This window comes from Trachypithecus francoisi, unplaced genomic scaffold, assembly GCF_009764315.1.
Source record: "Trachypithecus francoisi isolate TF-2019V2 unplaced genomic scaffold, Tfra_2.0 Lachesis_group7, whole genome shotgun sequence".
Lineage (NCBI taxonomy): Eukaryota > Metazoa > Chordata > Mammalia > Primates > Cercopithecidae > Trachypithecus > Trachypithecus francoisi.
In genome coordinates this window covers 6,347,060-6,360,436 of record NW_022681472.1, presented here as the reverse complement: position 1 = coordinate 6,360,436, position 13,377 = coordinate 6,347,060, and the positions used below count along the sequence as shown (strand labels likewise).

Sequence of the window (13,377 nt, the reverse complement as noted above, 5' to 3'; positions counted from 1 at the left end):
GTTAAGTCAGGCACACAGAAACAGGAGTGGCAATAACAGTACACAGTTGAATGTAAGAAAAGCATTAACTGAAAAAAGAAGTTTTTTAAATCTCAATTTTGAAATAGCTTACATCCATTCAGCACAGCTTAATAGAATTGTGTTTGAATATTATTAATGAGATCAATTTGTGAAAGATGTATTTAACTTTGTCCCTATAAGCTAAAATTAACTTTATCTTCAAATATTCATAAGGATTCTCAAATATTGATTATATGCTAGGTCACTAGAAACACTAAAATTCCAGAAAGCAGACTTCATTATGTTTTACCACAATGCAACTAATCTAAAATAATCAAGTTTAAAAGAAAATAGCTACTTAGAATTTTTTAGTCATTAGACCAAATAAATATTTTATCAATAAGGCAACAAAATTTAAGTTGAATATCTAAAAATATTAATGACATCATTATTATCAAAATTTATGGGTAACAGAGGTAAATACAGAAACAAACTTGTAGTTTTATTAAAAATGAAATAATAAAAATAAATTAACAAAACACACAGCTAAAGATGGTAGAGAAAAGACAGCTAAATAAATATGAATGTTCTGAGAAAGCCTGAATGAAGATATAAGCGGAAGTGATGAATAAATCTAATAGCTGGCTTAAAAAATAAAGGAAGCAGAAGTAATAACTATAAGAAATTATATATTCATCTAATATCTAATATGTATTATATAGGTATAATATATATAATACATAGTAACATACACAATAACATAATAACATACTTTTTCCAATAATGATAAAGAGAGAAAAACAAAATTGAAAATTAGAAGAAGTTTGTCACCATTTTCTTTCTTAGAGTCCTGAGACATAGGAATTCTTTTTAGTTGTATACTTCTTTGTACCATTGTACTCAATAGGCAACCTTCGACCCTCACTCCCCTCCCACTCTCCTACCTTTCAGAGTCTCCAGCATGTTATTCCACTCTGTCCATCCATGTGTACCCATTGTTAGCTCCCACTCATAAGTGAGAACATGTGCTACTTGCTTTTATGTTTCTGAGTTATTTCACTTAGGATAATGGCCTCCAATTCCATCCACGTTGCTGCAAAAGACATGATTTCACTCTTTTTATGACTGAATATTATTCCATTGTATTAGTTCATTTTCACACTGTTATAGATGTACTACCTGAGATTGGGTAATTTACAAATAAATGAGGGTTTTTGACTGACAGTTTCGCATGGCTGGGGAGACCTCAGGAAACTCACTATCATGGTGGAAGGCAAAGGAGAAGAAGGCACCTTCTTCAGAAGGTGGCAGGAGAAAGGGAGAGTGAAGGGGAAGTGTCTCACTTTTAAACCATCAGATCTCATGAGAACCCCCTCAGTATCATGAGAACAGCATGGGGGAACCGCCCCCATGGTCCAATCACCTCCCATCACATGCCTCCTTGGACATGTGAGACTTAACAATTCGAAATGAGATTTGAATGGGGACACAGAGCCAAACCACATCATCCATGGTGTATATATACCACCTTTTTTAATCCATCGATGGACTTTTAGGTTGATCTCATATTTTTCTTCTTTTGAGTAGAGCTGTGATAAACATATGAGTGCAGATGCCTTTTTGAAATAATGATTTCTTTTCCTTTGGGTAAATACCCAGTAGTGTGATTGCTAGATCAAATGGTAGTTCTTTTTTTAGCTTCTTACAAGATCTCCATACTACAGTAAATTTTTTAATGGTGGGAACTATCTCCCTGATTCATGAGAGCAAGTTGAGTGCAGTGTGCAGTGGATAGTTGTTGAGATGACCACACACTAATGTAACCCTGAGGAGTCACACCTTCATGTCATCCCTTTTCTTTAGTGAGAGCAGAACCTGTGACCTGCTTACAGCAAAGGTGATGAGGTGTCCCTCCCATGATGAAGCTACCTCGTATTAGACTCTGTCTTAGTAGATGGAAGGAGAAAGATTCCCCTGCTGATTGTGAGAAAGCAAACCACTTTGTTGTGGAGATAACATTTTCTGATTTTTATTTCTTATGGAGAGGGCCTCATGGAAGGGAACTGTGGGTGGCCTCCAGGTGGCCTTCAGTAACACAACCAGGAGGAAGTGAGTTCTGCCAACACAGATTCTGCCCCAGATGAGATGAGAATGTAGCCCCACTAACCTCTTGACTGGAGCCTCATGAGACTGAGCAAAGGACCTGCTAACCTGTGCCTGGAGTCCTGAATTCTGGCCACGGAAGGTGTGATGTGCTGCGTGTGGTAGTTTGCTTGGGATTCTGTAACAAAGCACCACAAACGGGACAGCAAAACTTGTCTCCTCATTCCAGAGGCAGGAAGTCTGAGATCAAGTGCTGGCAGGGCTGGTTGCAACTGAGGCTGTGTGGGAGAATGCGTTCCATGCCCCTCACCCTACTTTTCGTGGTTTGCCAGAATTTCAACATACGAATTTTGAGGGAATACGCAGCAATCCATAAAAATGCGTTTGTATCATTTTAAGCCATTGCGTTTGTAGTAACCTGTTACACTGTGATAGATTCCTAAAACAATTGTAATAAGAAAGTGAAATACCAGTAAGAGTATGAAGAAATATTAATAGGTTGCTACTGGAACCCTCTCACTTCAAAACAATTGTGGGAATAGTTCAGTGTTAATTCTAATTAAGGTGAAACATCATCTAAGGATATGATGTATTAATATACTCAGTTCTTTTATGAGAATTAGAAGCCATTTTGCTATTAACATATGAATTATTAAGAAATTATTTTGGGAAGTTAGCGAGAGTAAAAGTTCTCCGTGGAATTTTCCTTTAATGAAAAGCAGCCCCAAATCATTTCTTCTCCAACAAAAAGCAGTCTTAAAGGTCAGGCTGCAAGCATAGATATGTGTATGTAAATACATGCTGCTAAGAGCCAAGTCCATCCAACATGGCGGTTCCCGCTCCCTTTCGCTTGTCACCACATGTGCGGGTGTCATAGTGGCCGCCAGCTAGAAGCTGCATTTGCGACCAGGTGCGGTGGCTCAGGCATGTAATCCCAGCATTTTGGGAGGCCGAAGTGGGCGGATCAGCTGAGGTCAGGAGTTCGAGACCAGCTTGGTCAACATAGTGAAACCGTGTCTCTACTAATAATACAAAAATTAGCTGGGTAGTGCACGCCTGTAATTCCAGCTACTCCAGAGGCTGGGGACGGAGAATCACTTGACCCGGGGAGGCGGAGGTTGCAGTTAGCTGAGATTGCACTATTGCACTGTAGCCTGGGCGACAAGCGTGAAACTCCCTCTCAAAAAAGAAGAAGTTGCATTTGCACAATAAAAGACTAGGGTGGGAGGGCTGGTCTTTTCCTGGGGTGGGAGGACTAGTCTTATCCTAGGCTATATAAATGACATACCTGGTCAGACCAATCCCCTGGACCCTATGTAAATCAATCACTGCTTCCTCAAGCCTCTGTACAAAATTGTTTGTGTTCGGTCCCAAACCAGAGACCCTCTCTTGGGCAACCAGCTTTCCCAGCATGAGGAAGCTTTTTCTCTTTCTCTTCTTTTTGGTCTATTAAACTTTATGCCTCTGAACCGACTCCTCGTGTGTGTCCGTGTCCTGAACTTTTTCTCGGTACCAGATAAAGAACCAGGGCATGTACCCCAGACAACGGAGATGTTTCATATGCAATATGAATGCACTCATTCTCAAAGCGTCCCCCAAATTTATTGTCAGTTTTGTAAGTTTGCTGTCAGTTATTTGTACTTTTTCCCTTTTTGCAAGCAGATAAGAGGTGTTGAAAGTGTTGAAAATGAAAATCAGATATATTTTTGCCAATTTAAAAAATCAATTTTGACTATGGAGTGCAGCATTGGGATACTAGTGTTCCATAGGTGCATAGTTTTGATCAATTCATGGAAAGACACATGATTGCCTGAGCTACTATAGCTCAGTCTCCCAAACTTGACCTTGTTTATTCACCATGGACTGTCAATCCACTCCAATAAACTGCAATATTCAGACACATTCCTAAAGCAACCTGCTGTCTTGAGAATTTTCTAATTTTATTAAAGCATTTACTCGGCACGTGCCACAAGCAGGTGCTGAGGATTAACTGGTAGGTAGGACAAGGTCCTTCTCTTCTGCTCTTCTCAGAGAATGAGAGGAGTGAGACCCAATGTATCCAGAGAGTGTTGACAGAGTATAATGAGTTTACATCTGACTTGCTCTTGGCAGTTGAGAAAGGCTTCCTGGAGAAGGCTGACATGACATGTATGGCATTTGTCAGTCAAGTGAGACCAAATGAATTTGGAGCAGGATAACTGGCTGTGGATTGTGCATTAGGGAGAAATGAGACTGCAGAGGCAAGAAGGTGCTACATAGGGAAGGACCTTGTTTCATTCAACACACACACACACACACACACACACACACACACCATTATGCCCCTTGAACATGAGTTATCTGGCTGTATCTTCATCCACATCTGTTGCTGTCTTCAAAAACCCTATCTGCTATCGCCCCCATGTCATACATAGACCAGAAATTTAAGCTGAGCTAAATTTAAGTCATTTCCTTTTACTTTCCATCCTAGACTCATCCATCCATTCATTCTGTTAACAAATAATGACCCTATTATTTGCAAGTTGCATAAGCCAGAAATCTAGGCGTTAACCTTCTTCTGTTTTCCTCGTTCTGTGCTGTGGCATTATGACTTTTGAGTCTGACCGTCTGGATTTAAACCCTGTCTCTTCTGTTGAAAAGCTGTAGGACTTTGTACAAGACAATATAATCTGGATTTAAACCCTGTCTCTTCGGTTGAAAAGCTGTAGGAATTCGTATGAGATAATAAAATCTTTCTGTGCCTTAATTTCCTCAGGTTAACAATAGGGAAGATAATATTGAGCATGGGTTATTGTAAAGTTTCAAATAAATAACTCGTGTAAAGCCTAAGAACAGGGCTTCAACACATGTATGTATATATACACATACACATAGATATATACATATGCATATGTATATATTTATATAAGATAAATATGCGTAGGGATAAAATCAAAGCATCTACTATACTGACATTGAATTTAAATGTAATGTTGTTTGCTTAACAGCCAAACATTCAGCAATCAAGGACACTCTGCTTCTTTGGCAGTATCTAGGAATAGATAACGAAGTGAATTAAAAGAAATGATGTCAGAACTACAACATTTTAGCTGTCACATTACAAGAAAGCTGCCATGTCACTGCAGTCTTGTGGGTTGTTTCTGTTCAGGTGTACTCATCCCTGTACACTTGTGAAGTTATATATATGATTCCTTGCTTTGGGGCTTTATTTATGCGACCTTGAACAATCTATTGGTGCTTTAAAGTAAATAAATTCTGAAGCTTTATCTTTCTACAAAATAGTGAAAGACCATAGATGATGAGAGTTTATCTGCAGAGCCTTTTCTCTACATTTTTCCTTTTTATATGAGAATTGGAAAGAAAGATATTTGGCTTAGCTGGAGATGCTGCATTGTAGTGGGGAGAATACTTGCAACCTATTGAAAATCAGGAACCATGGCTTATCCATTTTTATTTTCTCTACATTGCCTAGCCTAATACCTTAATTCAGTAAGATCTCCATAAATATTTATTGACAAAAGCTGTGTGCTCTTCAGAAATAGAAAGACTGAGTTTCATTTTCTGATAGAAGTTTACTTTCTTTAGTTGTATTCTTCTTAAAAATTTCTATGTATTTTTTTTTTTACCCAGAACTGCAAATATTTATGGGTTATTAATTATCAGTAAAGTACTAAGTTGAGGTAACAGCATAACAGTAGGGGAAAATAAGCACCTGTGGGTCCCTTAGTATAATGTACAGCTTTATCTAGAATGTTTTGACTTCATCATTATAAAAGGAGCAATAGGTCGGGCGCGGTGGCTCATGCCTATAATCTCAGCACTTTGGGAGGCCGAGGCATGAGCCACTGCACTCGGCCTCCAGAAATTTTTTATCTAATTATGGTAATATACAACAATATGATAATTAATTTGTAAACTTTATAAGAAGGCTTGGATTTTCTTCAGTGAACTGTGCTTGGATTTTATAAATACTTTTTTAATTGAAAACAATGACAAAGAAAACAAGTAACAATCATAACCAGTTTTCTAGACATGTCACTGTTGTCATTTTGGGATATTTTCATTTTAGTTTATTTTTGGTATGTTTTAATATCAGTGAGTTCATATGTACAAGTTTTACTCTTATTTTGTTTAGTGTTATAGCATTTGCAGTTTGTTGTGTCATTTTAAAATCATCCTAAATTTCATATTCGTGTTTGCTTGATAATCTTTCATGTCATATCCCTCTTGAATTTAATTTACGTATGATAAGGTGAAGATGTAAGTTGTTTTCACTTTCTCTTCTTTTAGGAATAACTTGCTAGTTGCCCAGAACAAAAGTACTCTCTCTCTATTTTCCAATTTGTGCTGCCTAATATAATGTGTTAAATTTAATTGCATGGTAAGATGCTCTGGGATTGTTATCCTGCTTTATTTCTTCAGTTATTTTCCCATCAATATTAAGAATTTTTATTTTTGAACTTCATGTATCGTAGTTTTACTATCTGGGAATGTTGATTCCTATATCATTCTTTTTCATTTTTAAAATATCTTAGTTTCCAGACCATCTGTTTTCATATGAAATTTTAGAGAGTGTATTAGGCAGTTTTTGCATTGCTATAAAAAATACCCAAGACTGGGTAATTTATAAATAAAAGCAGTTGAATGGGCTTACAGTTCTATAGGCCATACTGAAAGCCTGATACCAGTATCTGCTCAGCTTCTATAGAGGCCTCAGGGAGATTTTACTCATGGCCAAAACAAAGGGGAGCAGGAGGCAGGGCACATGATGTGATCGGGAGCAAGAGAGTAGGGGGAGGTCCCACACACTTGTAAACAACAGATCTCCGAGAACTCACTCACTATCGCAAGAACAGCACAAAGACATGAGGGAGCTGCTCCCACATCCAGGTACCTCCCACCAGGCTCCACCAACACTGGTGCTTACATCTCAACAGGAGGTTTGAGGGGGATATCCATATTATATCAGAGACCACTTTTTAAAGTTCCATATTTATTTGCAACCAGTTTTTCATGTTATTCTCATATCTTTTTGATTGTGATGAAAACACATAACATAAAACTTACCATTTTAACCACTTTGAGGGCACAGTACAGACGTGCAACAGGGTGCATCTTTAAAAACAAATCTCTAGTGGGTATCAGGTGTGCCTGAGACACTTTGAGGAGTTGCCAAATTTTAAGCATTCCACCCAGGACTTTTCTGCTTCTTTCTTCGTTGTGCCAATTCCTTAGTGAATAAAAGACGCCGTGCAATGCATGCCCTCACTAAGATTCAACATCACTCTCCCTGGGGCTCCTCCAGAGGCTCTACAGACTGCTCTGCATCCCACTTGCTGCTGCAAAACAGAGATTCAGTGACATGCAAAAGCAAATATCTGAGACTGTGGTCACCCAGCAAAATGGAACGGACTAAATGAGTCTCACTCTCGCTCTCTGCTCTTTCTTCTTGGCAATCTTCCCTCTCTGACCATTAAAGAAATGATCTAGATGAGATCGTGACATCCCATCTCACATGATGCTATTGTGGTTACTTCTTTCCCCACAGACTGTAGGAGTAGAGGACAGTTGAGAGCAGTGACACAAGAATCTCAAAAGAAACGCTCAGCTCAATACAACTATCCTGATGAGAAAGATACGGAGTTAAGTCATCTAAGAAGTAGGTATGTATAGAAATATCTCATTTCTTTAGGCAACTTACTATAGATTTGCTTCAAACCTACAATTTTTAAAAAAAATTTTTTTTTAATTTTTTTTATTTTAGGAATTGGCTTTTTTTTTTTTAATTATACTTTAAGTTCTAGGGTACATGTGCATAACGTTTATATCATGTATAACTCCCAATGCAATCCCTCCCTCCTCCCCCCTCCCCATGATAGGCCCCAGTGTGTGATGTTCCCCTTCCCGAGTCCAAGTGATCTCATTGTTCAGTTCCCACCTATGAGTGAGAACATGCGGTGTTTGGTTTTCTCTTCTTGTGATAGTTTGCTAAGAATGATGGTTTCCAGCTGCATCCATGTCCCTACAAAGGACGCAAACTCATCCTTTTTCATGGCTGCATAGTATTCCATGGTGTATATGTGCCACATTTTCTTAATCCAGTCTGTCACAGATGGACATTTGGTTGATTCCAAGTCTTTGCTATTGTGAATAGTGCCGCAATAAACATACGTGTGCATGTGTCTTTGTAGTAGAGTAATTTATAATCCTTTGGGTATATACCCAGTAGTGGGATGGCTGGTCATATGGTACATCTAGTTCTAGATCCTTGAGGAATCGCCATACTGTTTTCCATAATGGTTGAACTAGTTTACAATCCCACCAACAGTGTAAAAGTGTTCCTATTTCTCCACATCCTCTCCAACATCTGTTGTTTCCTGACTTCTTAATGATTGCCATTCTAACTGGTGTGAGATGGTATCTCATTGTGGTTTTGATTTGCATTTCTCTGATGGCGAGTGATGATGAGCATTTTTTCATGTGTCTGTTGGCTGTATGATGTCTTCTTTTGAGAAATGTCTGTTCATATCCTTTCCCCACTTTTTGATGGGTTTGTTTGTTTTTTTCTTGTATATTTGTTTGAGTTCTTTGTAGATTCTGGATATTAGCCCTTTGTCAGATGAGTAGGTCGCAAAACTTTTCTCCCATTCTGTAGGTTGCCTGTTCACTCTGATGGTAGTTTCTTTTGCTGTGCAAAAGCTCTTTAGTTTAATTAGATCCCATTTGTCAATTTTGGCTTTTGCTGCCGTTGCTTTTGGTGTTTTAGACATGAAGTCCTTGCCCATGCCTATGTCCTGAATGGTACTACCTAGATTTTTCTTCTAGGGTTTTTATGGTATTAGGTCTAACATTTAAGTCTCTAATCCATCTTGAATTAATTTCGTATAAGGGGTAAGGAAAGGATCCAGTTTCAGCTTTCTACTTATGGCTAGCCAATTTTCCCAGCACCATTTATTAAATAGGGAATCCTTTCCCCATTTCTTGTTTCTCTCAGGTTTGTCAAAGATCAGATGGCTGTAGATGTGTGGTATTATATCTGAGGACTCTGTTCTGTTCCATTGGTCTATTTCTCTGTTGTGATACCAGTACCATGCTGTTTTGGTTACTGTAGCCTTGTAGTATAGTTTGAAGTCAGGTAGCGTGACGCCTCCAGCTTTGTCCTTTTGACTTAGGATTGTCTTGGCAATGCGGGCTCTTTTTTGGTTCCATATGAACTTTAAAGCAGTTTTTTCCAATTCTGTGAAGAAAGTCATTGGTAGCTTGATGGGGATGGCATTGAATCTATAAATCACCTTGGGCAGTATGGCCATCTTCACGATATTGATTCTTCCTATCCATGAGCATGGTATGTTCTTCCATTTGTTTGTGTCCTCTTTGATTTCACTGAGCAGTGGTTTGTAGTTCTCCTTGAAGAGGCCCTTTACATCCCTTGTAAGCTGGATTCCTAGGTATTTTATTCTCTTTGAAGCAATTGTGAATGGAAGTTCATTCCTGATTTGGCTCTCTGCTTGTCTGTTACTGGTGTATAAGAATGCTTGTGATTTTTGCACATTAATTTTGTATCCTGAGACTTTGTTGAAGTTGCTTATCAGCTTAAGGAGATTTTGGGCTGAGACAATGGGGTTTTCTAAATATACAATCATGTCATCTGCAAACAGGGACAATTTGACTTCTTCTTTTCCTAACTGAATACCCTTGATTTCTTTCTCTTGCCTGATTGCCCTAGCCAGAACTTCCAACACTATGTTGAATAGGAGTGGTGAGAGAGGGCATCCCTGTCTTGTGCCAGTTTTCAGAGAGAATTTTTCCAGTTTTTGCCCATTCAGTATGATATTAGCTGTGGGTTTGTCATAAATAGCTCTTATTATTTTGAGGTACGTTCCATCAATACCGAATTTATTGAGCGTTTTTAGCATAAAGGGCTGTTGAATTTTGTCAAAAGCCTTTTCTGCATCTATTGAGATAATCATGTGGTTCTTGCCTTTGGTTCTGTCTATATATCCTGGATTACGTTTATTGATTTGCGAATGTTGAACCAGCCTTGCATCCCAGGGATGAAACCCACTTGATCATGGTGGATAAGCTTTTTGATGTGCTGCTGAATCCGGTTTGCCGGTATTTTATTGAGAATTTTTGCATCGATGTTCATCAGGGATATTGGTCTAAAATTCTCTTTTTTTGTTGTGTCTCTGCCAGGCTTTGGTATCAGGATGATGTTGGCCTCATAAAAAGAGTTAGGGAGGATTCCCTTTTTTTCTATTGATTGGAATAGTTTCAGAAGTAATGGTACCAGCTCCTCCTTGTACCTCTGGTAGAATTCAGCTGTGAATCCATCTGGTCCTGGACTTTTTTTCGTGGGTAGGCTATTAATTGTTGCCTCAATTTCAGAGCCTGCTGTTGGTCTATTCAGGGATTCAACTTCTTCCTGGTTTAGTCTTGGAAGAGTGTAAGTGTCCAGGAAATTATCCATTTCTTCTAGATTTTCTAGTTGATTTGCGTAGAGGCATTTATAGTATTCTCTGATCGTTGTTTGTATTTCTGTGGGGTCGGTGGTGATATCCTCTTTATCATTTTTTATTGCGTCTATTTGATTCCTCTCTCTTTTCTTCTTTATTAGTCTTGCTAGCAGTCTGTCAATGTTGTTGATCTTTTCAAAAAACCAACTCCTGGATTCATTGATTTTTTGGAGGGTTTTTTGTGTCTCTATCTCCTTCAGTTCTGCTCTGATCTTAGTTATTTCTTGCCTTCTGCTAGCTTTTGAATGTGTTCGCTCTTGCCTCTCTAGTTCTTTTAATTGTGATGTTAGAGTGTCCATTTTAGATCTTTCCTGCTTTCTCTTGTGGGCATTTAGTGCTATAAATTTCCCTCTACACACTGCTTTAAATGTGTCCCAGAGATTCTGGTATGTTGTATCTTTGTTCTCATTGGTTTCAAAGAACATCTTTATTTCTGCTTTCATTTCGTTATGTACCCAGTAGTCATTCAGGAGCAGGTTGTTCAGTTTCCATGTCGTTGAGCGGTTTTGATTGAGTTTCTTAGTCCTGAGTTCTAGTTTGATTGCACTGTGGTCTGAGAGACAGTTTGTTATAATTTCTGTTCTTGTACATTTGCTGAGGAGTGCTTTACTTCCAATTATGTGGTCAATTTTGGAATAAGTGCGATGTTGTGCTGAGAAGAATGTATATTCTGTTGATTTAGGGTGGAGAGTTCTATAGATGTCTATTAGGTCCGCTTGGTGCAGAGATGAGTTCAATTCCTGGTTATCCTTGTTAACTTTCTGTCTCGTTGATCTGTCTAATGTTGACAATGGAGTGTTGAAGTCTCCCATTATTATTGTATGGGAGTCTAAGTCTCTTTGTAGGTGTCTAAGGACTTGCTTTATGAATCTGGGTGCTCCTGTATTGGGTGCATATATATTTAGGAGAGTTAGCTGTTCCTGTTGAATTGATCCCTTTACCATTATGTAATGGCCTTCTTTGTCTCTTTTGATCTTTGATGGTTTAAAGTCTGTTTTCTCAGAGACTAGGATTGCAACCCCTGCTTTTTTTTGTTCTCCATTTGCTTGGTAGATCTTCCTCCATCCCTTTATTTTGAGCCTATGTATGTCTCTGCATGTGAGATGGGTCTCCTGAATACAGCAGACTGATGGGTCTTGACTCTTTTTCCAGTTTGCCAGTCTGTGTCTTTTAATTGGAGCATTTAGTCCATTAACATTTAAGGTTAATATTGTTATGTGTGAACTTGATCCTGTCATTATGATATTAACTGGTTATTTTGCTCGTTAGTTGATGCAGTTTCTTCCTAGCCTCGATGGTCTTTACATTTTCCACAGTTAACTTATTTACATATAAGGTGAACCACATGAAAAGGATCAAACACAGAATGAATTCTGTAATGTGTTTGGGTTCCATTTCACTCTGCAGTAGCCCAGCCAGAGCGTATTTGGCAATGAATTTTCTCAGTGAAGTGCAGAAAACTACATTGCATGATGCTAGTTTTGACCCCTTAAATGACATTATGAGTTGATATTTTTCAGATTCTTTTTGAAAATATGAAATAGCATATTGTTTGTGAGAAAGGTAATAGTATCTATTTAAGTTAATTCATGTTAAGTTGATTTGAATTCATGAATAGTACATGGCAACCTTGCCATGTACTATTGACTTGTGACCAAGATGGAATATTTTTGAACTCTTTGAAAATTGAGAAATATCAATCTTATTCCTTTGAAATCCTTTAGGACGTCTTTTATGTAGCTTGTATAGCAGCTTGATACAAAGTGTTGCTTTAAAAAGTTTCTCCCTACTGTTGACTTGGAAGCTTCTGAAAGCAGAAACATTACCTTGTGCATAGAGATGTCCAGTAACTCCTTTTCATTGAATAAGGAGTCAGTACATACTTGTGAAATTAAGTTACCAAAATAAACATTGCAATTCACAGTCCATAGGCCATGCAGATTCTTTCAAGGAACCATATATCCTATTTTTGTTGTCCATAGCTGCCTCCTAAGTGGTATAATTCAGCCAAATTCAAAATCCATTTTTGGCATCCATTTCTTCAATTACAGCTGTAAACTTGAACAATATATGGGCCCTGTACTCTAAGATTTAAAATTGAGGAGAGGAGATAGTGTTGTTGGACAGGAAGTGTGAAGGCTTTAGAGTCAGGCACATAGATTCAAATCCTATTTCTACCACTTCATAACTATGCATGTTATATAAAATTTCCAAATCTCCATTTTCTCAACTGTAAAATGGGCATGTAATACCTACTTTTCAAGATTATTGTTTTAACTTGAGGATACAAGTTTTTGTGTTTCATTTTTTGCAAAAACCTTCCTACCTGGGCTCCTTGCCTCTCTTCCATCCTTCCAAATTGTCTAAAATGTAAATCTGATCATTCTGTAAATTACTCACCACTCTCTATGGATGGAAAATAAACTGTGTACTGGTTAAGAGCAAGGCCCTTTTTTTTGAATCCTAATCTGCATCCCAGCTGTGCAGTTTAACAGCTCTGTATACTGTGGACATGTTAAGAACTTTCTAAGCTTCAGTATTCTCACCGGAAACACAGGCTAGCTAAAGTGTCTTATAGAACTGGGCACTTAAGTGACACAAAGTGCACTCTAGCACTTCAACTCCTGCCTGCGCAGAGCAGGCACTAACTAACTACGTGGACCTGACATGGGATTCTCTTTATACAGCTTCCCATACTTATTACTGCGCTGCTCCCAGGCAGAAGGCGTTGCCTTCTTATTTATTTATGCATTCATGT

The 13,377-nt window shown here is 38.2% G+C and overlaps 1 protein-coding gene across 3 annotated transcripts in view; it reads left to right on the top strand.

Moving 5' to 3' along the window:
* Nucleotides 1-13,377, top strand: part of PXDNL (peroxidasin like) — a 409,080-nt gene that overhangs the window by 365,172 nt on the left and 30,531 nt on the right. For 2 of the 3 annotated variants that reach the window (XM_033203626.1, XM_033203627.1), the window contains one exon: nucleotides 7,652-7,766. In XM_033203626.1, coding sequence (XP_033059517.1) covers nucleotides 7,652-7,766 — 115 coding nt within the window. Of the gene's footprint in view, nucleotides 1-7,651; nucleotides 7,767-13,377 lie in introns of those variants that run through there. The other variant, XM_033203628.1, reaches the window with a different exon arrangement.